The 12659-nt window shown below is 37.6% G+C and overlaps 1 protein-coding gene across 1 annotated transcript in view; it reads left to right on the top strand.

The window, feature by feature from the left end:
• Window positions 1-12659, top strand: part of LOC149553899 (NADH dehydrogenase ubiquinone complex I, assembly factor-like protein (DUF185)) — an 87398-nt gene that overhangs the window by 42167 nt on the left and 32572 nt on the right. The window contains exons 6-7 of the mRNA XM_089789245.1: window positions 11062-11120; window positions 12490-12539. Coding sequence (XP_089645371.1) covers window positions 11062-11120; window positions 12490-12539 — 109 coding nt within the window. The remainder of the gene's footprint in view (window positions 1-11061; window positions 11121-12489; window positions 12540-12659) is intronic.

The following is a 12659-nucleotide window of genomic DNA, read 5'->3' on the forward strand; positions in this document are numbered from 1 at the left end:
TTCCTTCGGGGCCGCATAATTTTTGTTCATTCTGTAGGGCCTCTTCCGTACGGGTATTGCTCCTTCGATCAATTGAATGCGGTGCACACACAATTCAAGTGGTACGCCCTTCAGGTCCTTGTATGTCCATGCAAAGACATCCTTATACTCTAAAAATATCTTGAATGCTGCTATCTTTAGTACTGGGTCCGTCTCCTACCAATATGTTCCGTGGTTCTGCTTCGTCTCCCAAATTCATGGTCTGCAACGCGACTTCATTGTATTTGATGGGTTCTCCTTTAGTGAACTGATGTGCCGGGGTCACATCGAGTGACGCATCCCCTTCCTTTATTTCAATGAACTCCTTTGGAAATGCATCGGTATTGTGTTCTTCTATTGTCAGTACGCTGCAGGTTGGAAACAATTCATAATCCTCTATCTGCCAATGGTAAAGACCATTTACTGAATCCAAATCGTCATCTCCTTCCAGTCGTAAAACTCCCTCCTGATCCAGTTCCATAGTTTGCCCCTTTTCATCCTCTTCTCCCTCAGAATCTGACGATAGGGCTTCTTCCCCGACCATCTGAGTGTGCAGATCGATGACATACTTACGGCCTTTGCTTTCGAGTGATAAAGTATTTTTCTTCCAATCGTGCTTTGCTTTTGCTTGTATCAGCCATCCCCGACCCAGAATAGCATCGTACCCCTTCCGCCTGAGAGGAATCACAACAAAGTCCAACAGGAATGGTTGTGTTCCGATTGTCACTGGTTGCGCTGTGAGTATTCCCAATGGCTTGATTCCGTGTTGATCGGTTGTTAACAGCTGGAAGTTAGGTGGCCATAATGTCGGCTGTCCCAATTTCCTCCAGGTATCCTCTGGCAGCACATTGACACCAGACCCTCCATCCACGATCATGTCTGTTAACACAGTTCCGAGAATGCCCATTTCGACAACCGCCGGATAGCGTCCAGATGAAAGAGCTAACAACATCGGGTCTTCTGTACTTGTGTTTCCTTGTTTCTCCTTTTCTCGCTCTACTGGTTGCTTAGCAATCGGGACTGTATTCGTGAGTGCCATACGGAGTTGAGGCATAGTGAGCAACAAATCATTTATCCTGACGGGTATCTCAACTTGCAATATTTGCCGTACAATGTTCTGTTCTGCATAGTTCCGGACGGAGGTACTTGGCGGGTCCTTCAGGTGTGCTGTTTCTGCCTGTGTTGCTTTGTGGATCTCTACCTGTGCTTCCTCCAGTCTCTTTTTTTCTTCCGTTGGGTCAGGGTATAGCTTCGCCTGCTTCCGAGTGATTGCCAAAACTTCTTCCTCGTCCGTCCGGACGACAATCAAGTTTACTCCGAACTTCGAGCACTTAGTATCATCATGATCGCCAAGTCCACACCATCGGCATAGTAACTTCGGCGTGTTCATTGTTGTGCACTCTCGGGCAAAGTGACCCCACAGATTGCATGCGCGGCATTGAACAATTGGCCGACCATTTGCATCGTACTGAATTCGACTCCTTTCGCCATTATTGTTGTTGCCGCCATTGTTATTGCTGTTGTTGTTTTGACCGCGCTGGTTGTTTCTGTATCCGCTTGATGTGGCTCCTTCCGTACTGGTGTTCCCGTTCCCTCCTGACGGGGATGCCTCCTGTGACAGGAACACTTGCTGCGGTGTTCTTGTTTTTAAATTGAAAGGGCATTCCTTTACCGAGTGTCCCAAGATCTGGTAGATTTCACAAAATTGATCTTTCGGGCAGGATCCCTTCGTATGGCCTTCTTTCTTGCACTCCGTTCACCATAGGTCATTGCCCTTAGTCTCCTTGTTCATGTTTTTGAATTCCTTCATCATCCGCATCATGTCCTTCTGGAGGGCCCGGACCTTCTTATTGCTTTCTTCGTCATCGCTGCTATCTTCTCCTGAAGATGCATCGTCTTCTGAATCGGACGAGCTGTTTTTCTTCTTCTTCTTTGTCTTCTGGTCACTTTCGAGGTTCATTGCCCGATTGTACGCTTCATTGTATGTTGATGGTGGCACGATCTTCATCTTTTTCCGCAGCTTCGGGTGAAGGCCTTCAATGAACCATCTTTTCTAGAGCCCATCTACCGGCTTATTCTCCATTTTACTGATTAAGTCCTTCAACCTTTTGGCGAAGACCCGTACTGTTTCATTCTTCTTTTGTTTGGTATTAAATATCTCCGCTACAATTTCATTATCATCATGCAAAAGTTGAAATTCTGCGATGAACTCCTTAATGTTATCCCAATTGTTTAATTTTTGTGGATCAACATCAGTAAACCAATCAATCGCAACACCTCGTAAGGTAGCGGGAAATTGTCGAATCCATTCGTTTGTATCTATTATGCCATTTGCCCTCCAGATCGTTTCACATGTTTTACAATGTTGAATGGGATCAGCTGCTTCATCACCATCAAATTTAGGCAATTTTTCCTTCGGACCTGCCATTATCACTGTATGTTGGAGGTTTTGTTGTGTACCTATGCTGTTTTGTACTCTCGCGCTGTTTTGAGCACCCGCGCTGTTTCCAACACCTGTGCCGTTCTGCACACCCGCGTTGTTTCCAACACCCGCACTATTCTGCACACTCGCACTGTTTCCAACACCTGCGTTGTTTCCAACACCCGCGCTGTTCTGCACACCCGCGCTGTTTTCAACACCGGCGCTGTTTGCAACACCCGCGCTGTTTTTTGCTTCCGCGGTATTTGGTGAAGAAGAGGGTTCGTCAACCGAAGCTGTTCGTTCCAGAAGTATATCTCGGACGAAGAGGTCACTCCACGCTCGTGCTCCCTCGGCACTCCGAGCCGTGCGAGTTGATCTCCTTCCGTCAGGATTCTCTTCCCGTGGCGTATGCAGGTTCAGAAACTCCTCCCTCGCTTCTTCCACCAACTCAAGCCGTTGTCGAGTCTCCTTCAACAATCCTTCGGTACTCCTGTTTCCGTCAGCAATCTTCTGGAATCTCCTTTGGCGCTCTGTCTGCTGAGCCAAAATTAAATTTTCCTGCGCAACGCGTATGTCATATTTTTCCTTCATCTTATTCTTATCTTTGTTCAATTGATTCGGCATTTAATTCATATCCGCCTGCCTGCATACCAGGTCCATCGGGCAACAACGCCAAATGTTTACTGCATAGGTTAATTAAGAAACGCACACAGAAAATAAACACGAACATGAACAGCAAACAGCAGAACTTTTATTATTCGCATATGCCAACAATACATTATGCTTCGATGGTAAGATATGATCTCCTCCTTACAATGCTTCCCGAAGGGGTTATAAATACTTTCCGAAGAACTTTCCCGAAGGAGTCCGTCGTACAAACTATTTACCCGTTAGCTACATAACAAGACTTTTTCCGAAGGGACCCGTTGGCCGATGCACAATTTCTTTTTCGAAGGGACCCGTCGGCCGATACACAATTTCTACCGACGACACCCATTGTCTTGACTTGCTTCTTGAGGATCTAGGGAAATTGAGCTGGGTGGAGAAGGTGGTTGAAGATGGAAGGAATATTGTGAAGTACATCTACAATCATACATGGGTCTTGAGTCTTATGAAAGAGCACATTAGTGGTAAGGATCTTGTACAAGCAGGGGTCACACGCTTTGCTTCTAATTTTCTAAACTTGCAAAGCATATCAGAGACATTGTTAGACTTCAAGTGCATGTTTCTTGATAAGAAATGGTTAGAGAGTCCTTATGCCAAGAAGCCTGAAGTAGAGAAGATTGTGAGGATTGTGTTTGATGGTAGCTTTGAAAAGCTAATGGAGGAGACTCTCAAAGTAAGTTTTCAAATCTTAATTGATGATTTAGTATTTAATTTTGAAATATTTTCATTGGCTGATTTTGTATATTTTATTATGTCTAGGTATCAGAGCCGTTGGTGAAGGTTCTACAAATTGTGGATGGGGATAAAAACCCCATGTGGTTTCTATATGAGGCTATGGACAGCGCAAAAGAGGCCATTCAACACTTGTATAGGTCAAATGAGACCGAATATAGACCCATATGGAACATCATTGATCGTAGGTGGAACCGACAACTCCACCAACACATTCATGCAACTGCCTACTTCTTGAACCCCAAGTACTATTTCTCCAACACTTTTAAAGCAGATGCAAAGGTTCAATTGGTTTGGACACATGTATTCGAAGATTAGTTGTTGATACAGACCTCTGAGATGTCATACTTGATGAGTTGTAGAGCTACAAGAGGGAAGAGGGGCCATTGTTTTCTTCCCCTGATTGCAAGCGTAGGAGATACACCTTGCAGCCAGGTAAAAAAGAACATGCGTTTACTTTTATCATACCATTTATTTTGCTCGTGAAGTTTATTGAAAGTTTTACCACATCATAAATGATTTTTTCAAGCCTTGCAGATCTGTGGTGGGAAGATTATGGTGCCACAACACCTAATCTTCAACAGCTTGCCATCCAAATTTTATCATAGCCTTGCAGTGCTTCTGGCTGCGAGAGAAATTCGAGTACTTTTCAAAACACACACAAAAAAACGTAATAGGTTGACTCAAAAATGCCTAAATGACTTGGTCTATGTGAAGTACAACCATCTCTTGCATGAGAAGAAGGTGAAAGGGCAAGCTTCATATGTAGCACTAGACTTGGATGACATTGATCCATATTTAGTAGATTGGATTGCTCCTCCTGATAGTGAGGGTGCAGATGCGGATGTGGGTGAACCTTTATTGACAGATGAGTACTTAGCCGAGTTTGAGATAGAGGCAGATGACTGGGATGCAGATGTGGCAGCACGTGAGGTGGAACCTGAGCTTGGTCATCCATTAGAGGCTTCTGTGGAGCGTGAGGCACCTACTAGGGCACCTGTTGAGGATGTTGCTACGGCAACTACTTCAACACCACTCACCCAGCAGCAACGATCTTTTTTGAGTTTTACTCCTAGATGCAATTTATGGTTGCTACTTTCAGTTTTCATTGATATTGAAACTTGAACTTAATATGTATTCAGAAGTTGTAGTTTCAAACTTTCATGGAGTTTGACTGCTATATGTAGTGAACTTATTTATATTTTGATGTTATACAATTATACTTGTTTTTTGGTTTATGATTCTATTACTATGTTAATCTACTAAGTTTTAATTGCTATGAAATTATGAATTATTGTTTAACTCAGAACTTTGCTTCATCTATGGTAGAATAGATATCTCAAATCATTATATGTTCTACAAATTTAGTGTGTATGTATGCATTTTTAAGAATATTTTAAGAAATTGTATATTTTCAAATGTTCGATAAAAGTGCCGATATATTGCTGAATTTTTCGCCTAGTTTTTGCCGATTCCGATATTTTCAAAATTTTTGGGTCAGCCGAGATATTGCCGATACCGAATTTTTAAACTCTGTGAAACACCATTACAATAATTTCAATTGCCATTATCTAGATTTGCAATTATTAGAAAGCATGAATGTATAAGCAAAGACTAATGTATCAAGGACCTATATGCAGTTTGGCATTGGAAATGAGTTGCAATAGGTATCTAACCTCACACCAATGTCCAACAAACCCCTTGCAGCCTTAAAGAAGATATATGTTGCCACCAATGGTTGCCTCTTTGCTGTTGGTGATATGCTGTCCAGTTAGGGTGGATGCTAAGGAGCTGGACCTCCTAGATCAAAATGCAAATGTATAATTTTTAACGTTGCTTCAGTAATGGACTCACAACTCACAATGATGCCTCCTAGTGGCAATGTCAATGAGAATAGTTCAGTAGCAAATGGACGCCTACGCTGAATGTTATTCACTTCACTAAATCACAGCAGCAACAATGGTAATTCATCTACAAACCCTTCAGATTAAAAAGGCAGACCAGATAATTAATTGAATGGTATATGACAACACCATTAAATCCTCAAATGAATCTCAGACCAATACTCAGCAGATAGAGCACAACTCACTGGCAGACAATGGCCAATTCAGAGTACCAACAGTATGAGGAAAAATCAGAATTTATGAAGGCTCATGCCAAAACCTTGAAGCTTCAATTTTGACAAAACCAATACAATAATAGAATAGTTCGATCCCCTTCATGAGTGCTTTTTATAACACTTCAAAGCTTAAAGCTTCACCATTACACAAAACACCACTTAGCTTCATGGTTACACTTTTCACTAACAAAGCTTCATTTTCACACCATCAAGTTAGGATAAAGACTTATAAGTTATTCATTAAGTTAAACTCAATAAATAAATAACAATATGCAATGCACTAATGCAGCCTTGTCAAACACTGATGAAGCCAGGACACAAGGTGCCACAACTGCACTGCTAAAATCATAAACTCTGCATATCCGACTTACTATAAATAGCAAGTCACTCCACTAACTTCCTCAAATCATAGTGTCAACTCACGAGGGATGCGATTATGAGCTGACATCGCCAAGCTACTGTAACCTGTTAAATTGGGGACATACACATAAGTTGACCTGTCCTAGAAATAGGGATGTCCTGGAAACTCTGAAATTTGACTTTTGGTTGTCCCATAAAATTAATATTTGAATTTTGATGATTTGTTTGATTTCTATTCTCATTCGAACTCTCAACTTCAATTATTTAACACAAATGCTATATGTTAAGATTCTAGAATGGATATAAGCATGCTTTATCCATGTTTTCATGTGTCAAATGTTCCTTTTTTTATATAGCTGTCCCCACTGATGTCACCTACTTGGTAAAAAATAACCCATGTCGGAAATCAATTTCCCTAGTCCTTAGTCATAGAAACCCAAGGTAACGTAGGAAAATGGATTGAATAAATAACTAGTTAAGTTATTGAAAAATTAAAACTTAAAAGACCACATATTTTTATAATTTAGAATGGTGTTTTCAGTGATTATTTTAAATGTCATTAGACTCATGGTGCAAAAAGATGATTAAAAATGACATTGATCTATATTTTTCTAACATTGAGGAATTTTTGCCCCAAAAGAAATAAAGATGATTTTATTTCTTCAAAATATAGTTATAAATAAGGATTGTTTTTGAACAGATTCTATTGTTCTTTTTGAAACAATTATATTTTTCAGGAATGAACATACATTCAATTTTATTTTTTGAGGATGGAAACCTTTACATTTTCTGAATCTCTAGGGATGAAAACTCTCTTTAGTGCAGTTATATACAGGATGCTTCACTAGTCTTTTAATTTTAGTGCTTCAGTTTTTAGTATGAGGTTTTGGGTGTTTGCTTCTGATTTATTTGAGTAGTTTCACAGTTTCTTGGTCACATGGAATTATTTTTTAGTGTGGATTTATATCATATAATGGTGAGCCTAATACTCTTTCCTGGCCATAATATTCTTGAGCAAGGTTGTAGCTTTCTTTGAAATAATTGCTTATTTGTATGCCATATTGATTGGGCTCTCCTCCATTTGGCATAGCAGTACACCTAAGTTGGTTGCAGGTTGAGTACGATCTTGATAGAGGGTTTGTGACAGTTTATTCCCAAAAGGCATGTTGTAACGTAATAATTTAGGCCAGTTTTTCCTAGAGTGCAGGCAGCAGTTAACTCGGGAGCCGCTCTTTGGGGCTTTTGGATAGCAATTTTTATAGGCTTGGCGAGTACTCACAAAGTTTGCAAACTATGGTTCTAACTACCCTACATAGGGCATAATTAGTAGATCTTTTGGTCATGAATGCAGAAAAGGCTGCCCCCTTCTCTTCATTACGCTCTGCAAAATGAACCTATTGTTGAGACCCTCGCTGGTTCTACAAAACTTCTGGATATGCTTTTCCTCCTTGTAGCCAGAGACACTGAGATCAACTTCTCAATCTGAAATCACAATTTTGAGGAAAGCTCATCAAACCCTCCACTATGTTAGGAAAATAACCACAATTTTTTTTTCAAAAAACTATCAAGAACTTTTGCAGATGAACACAACACACCCCAACAACTTTAGGTGCGACCCAAAAGAACTGCAAGATATTAGAATATTATGATGTTTCTTTATGGTCATGTTAGTTAATTTTTAGTTTATTAGGTAGTTTCTACTATCCACTTTGGTTCACGATTTTTTCTTTAAGAAACATTGTCATTCTAAATCTATATAAGGAGCTTTCATCTCCTTTGTTTAATACAACATCTATTTACCATAACATGGTGTTAGAGCGGGTCTATGGGATTCCATTAAAATTTGGCAAATGTTTAAGAAGAATTCGAGCCCCTCGCGATTTGGAAATTTTCCTAGAAATTTGTTTTTTTAATTTTTTGAAATAAAAATTAGTGGAGGTATTTTATGAAAATTTTGTGGTTTGTCTTTTGCATGGGTTGTTTTACCACATGAAGTCTCATGTATTGCCTCGCGAAGGTTTCTCAAATGAGTTTTTGATAAGTTTTTCCCTTAAAAAATTTTAGATAGGTTTTCATAAATTTTCCCTTTAAAAACTCTCTTTTGGGTTTATAATTTTTTCTAGAAAATTATCTATTGGGTTTATAATTTTTTCCTCAAAATTTATCTGTGGGTTTATAATTTTTTCCTCAAAAATCATTTGGTGGTTTTATAATTTTTGCTCACAAAATCATCTATTGGGTTTTACTATTTTTTCCCTAAAGAATGAAGCTTTTTATTCTTTGATCCATGTCTTGGATTCTATTGTTTGGTTTAGATCGATTTTTCACCTCAAAAATTGTGTTTGGTTTTTCCGATTTTTCTCCTTAAAAAATTGTGGCTATTTGCGGTCCGTTTTGGGGCATCATGCTCATTTGCAAAGTTTGGAGGGTTTGTCGATTTTTCCTCAAAATGGTGGCTTAATTGTTCTCGATATGTCTTTGGCTACAGGAAGAGTAGCTCCGTTATCCGACATCGCGTTGGATGTTTTGTGATGATTTTTGGTCAAATGTTTTATTGATTCCAGGAGGGTTAGTGACAAACTCATCTTAGTGGTAGAGTTAGTGGAAGACTTGTCTCTTTTTGCAAAGCTTTTTAAAGAAAGGGTCACCCGTCTCTCTTCTTTTCTGGATGGATTTTTTGCTTCTTTGTCATTAACATTTTGCAGATCCAGGGAGGGTCTTAGCAGCTTCAGAATGTTTTGAAGTATTTGTGACCAAAAGAAAGTAGCTAGACGATGACTATTAAGGGAGGGTATTAGAATACTATAATGTTTCTTTAAAGGCCATCTTAGTTAATATTTAGTTTATTAGGTAGTTTCTATTATCATCTTTGGTTCATGATTGTTTCTTTTAGAAACATTATTGTTGTAAACCTATATAAGGAGCCTCTGTTTAATACATCTATTTACCATAACACAAGAAACTATGATTTTTGTAGAAAAATTTGGGAAACCATTAATGTGATAGTGAGATCACTTACGATTTCATGGATAAATCAACAAACCCTTCATTTAGTGAAAAAGGGTAAAATTGACAACCATGTTTTTTGGAAAAAATTGTGTAAATCCCTTCCCTTTTTTGGAAAAAATAAAAAATCCAAAAAGCAGCAACATCAATCATATGAAAAGCCTCTAATAGATAAAGAACCCGCAAAAAAGCCATGATCTTGAACACCTGGATGTTTAGAAAACTTTAGAAATCACACTACAACAAAATCCTTGGCATGTGGAAATAAACTGAGTTTTTAGACCAAAAACCCTAGCCAAAAATGAACTTGCAATTTTCCTAGGAAAGAAAAAGCTTTCGTGTGCAACTCAAGCAGTTGGGCATTTTTGTCCGAAGGAAAATACACAGGAAAAGATGGGCACACAAATGAACAACAAATGGGAGAATAGAACCATTCTGAGCTAAAAACAAAATGTGAGCTGTGTGGGTTGCAAAATAAAATAAAATGGGCTGCCTATAAAACATGCCAGAAAAAACAATGCCTACAAAGATACACGTGAGCTGAAAATCTCAAAGCAACGATGCCAAAAAACTCTTCAGGAACTACGTGTGTGCTGGCTAAGAAAGGATTTCAAATTTCAAAAAAGGAAAAAGAAAAGAAGCCATCACAGGAGGAAAACGATGCACAAAACCATGGGTCTTCAACAGGTCAAACTTGATCTGCAATGTTTAACAAAAATGCCACCCTAAGTCTAAAAAGAACACCACCAAAATTCACCATGAACTTCAGAACAGAAACAACACAATTTTTCTAAATGCAAATTCTCACTGAGAAAACCTACGAAAACCCTTGAACCATAAACAACTGCATAGGATCTACAATTTTATAAAAAAATCGTTTAAAAAATTTCTGGAAAATTATTTTGAGGATAATCACAAATTTAATTTAAAAAAAACAAAAACTTAACCGAAAAAAACTTTAGCTTGCTTGATACCATGCTATTATAAAATTGATATATACAATATAGATGAAAGTCTATTTAAAAAAGAGATGAAACAATCATAAACAATAGAAATAGAAACATACTAAACCAACTAAGGTGACCATTATAGAAACATTACAATATTATTTTAATACTTTTTGTATTTGATATTATGAAGTTACATAAACAGATTCTTTACTGTATATGTATCCTCTTTGAAATGTTGTACTACCTTCTTTATCCAGCTTGTCCTACACCTTCAAACAATATCCTATAAGATAACCAATTACGTATGCTTGTGCATTGGAGTAAACTGTTATTAAATGGATTGATGAGAATCCTACATCAGCTGGGTCCTAGATTATAATTGATCAAATCCTTCTTCAAGATCGGAACTTAGACAAGTTTATTTGTTTAGTTTGTGTATCAAGTCTTTAATTATATATATTTGTGCTTCTAGATAAACTGTTATTACAAGTGATTGATGAAAATCTTACATCAGCTGTTTCCTATATCATAACTGATCAAATCCTTATTCAAGTTAGCAACTTAGACAAGTTCATTTGCGTAGCTTTTATATAGTGTCTTTTTCTGAGGAATGGGTTTCATAGGCTTTTGCCCAAGGAACAGCAAAATTAGTTTTTGGTCTTTGTAATACAGCTAATTGATCTCGTATTTCCAAATATATAAGAATGTTTTTATATTATTATTGTCTGTTTCATTTGTTTGGTTTGTGTTCCAATAGCCTAAAAATCACTATTTATTTCTATTTGCAGTGCCAACTATCATTGTTGCCCATGAATTTTATGATGCCCTTCCAGTTCATCAATTCCAGGTGGGTATGTTTTGTTAATTGACATTATGTATTTTTCTTGCACAGTCCTATTTAGATGAATTTGTGATCTGTAGTTCAATCTGAAAGATCCCTGAACATCCAATAATCTTCGTAGCACAACAGTTTCTCATTACCTGGTGACTAGTGTATACCCAAACAAAACTTTCTCACTAAATGGTGTGTCGTTTCTTTACTTATATGCATTCATGTTAATCTCTACAAGGGAGTGGTATTTCACTTTCATTGTCCTGCTTTTAAACTAACAATAGTGTTGGTATCAAGAGACTAGAGGTTTCATAACACAACTACAAACCATCCTCCAGAGTATGTAGGATATGTTTGGCATAGTGGATGACCAACTTTTGAGAGCGAAATGCATCTTATGTATGGAGAGGGCTTAATTGATGCAAAATGAATAAATTTCAGAGGAGCCTCATGTAAGTGGATAAATTGCTGGGCTTCCCATTGAAAACATGACTATAAGAAATTCACATTTTCAGCCTTATAGTGCAAATTCTTTGATATTATATCTTTAATTAAAGTATTAGAATTTTATCTCCAAGGCCTCTTAGGTTTTAAGTTTTTAATAAATGCCACTAGACCAAGCATTGCCTGTCTAAATACATGTTAAAAGCTATTCATTTCTCTTGTGATATATAGAAGCTATGAATTGCTCTTTAGTAATGTGCTACAAATGTATATAATTTCTATTGATAACTATAAATTATGAGTTGTAGGATATGGTAGTTGGAATAAATTGGGGGATAATTGGATAAATCGTACTACCAAACTCTCATAAAAATGAATTTTCATCATGGATTAGTCTTTGGATCTAATTCAAAGATCTTCGTAATTCAGTGGATAAGCCATTGGAAAATGCTTGCTGTCAAGTGCTCAATCTCTGACAAATTTATTTTTGAATAATAACATCATGATGAAATATTCTAATTGGATGATATAGAGATATAAAGTTAAAGAAAGAAGCCATGTCCAAGCAAAGACTGTCAAGGGACCCATCAACACAAAAGTATTGTTGCTGTAATAATAGATTCAAAATGATCTATCATCTGCTTAGGCCAGCCAGAAACAACATTGTTTGACAAGGTATTTGACATATCTATGAGGATCTGGGGACAGCGCGATGGAAATATTATCAACAGAACTTCATTTGCTTTAAATTACATTTTTCAAAACATTTCCAAAATGGTATTCAATTTTGTAAGTGCTTACATATATAACCCTGGATGCCAAATATTATATTGGTCAGGTAGATTACACATGGCAAATAAAATATATTCCTGTCATAGTCTTAGGCTAAGCAAGTATATTATCAATGCATTAATTTTGTACAAATTATAAATTCATGCAGAAGACACCTCGTGGATGGACTGAAAAGCTGATTGATATTGCCGAAGACTCGTAAGTTCCCAGCCAACTGGCACATAATGAGATATTGTTCATTTTATTTTCAAGTTGCAATGCCTAGTTTTATGCATGATGAAAAAGGAAAACAATTAAGTTGATTAATCTAACCGACCT

This window comes from Cupressus sempervirens, chromosome 6 (assembly GCF_028749045.1).
Source record: "Cupressus sempervirens isolate cs-2001-9-10 chromosome 6, ASM2874904v1, whole genome shotgun sequence".
Lineage (NCBI taxonomy): Eukaryota > Viridiplantae > Streptophyta > Pinopsida > Cupressales > Cupressaceae > Cupressus > Cupressus sempervirens.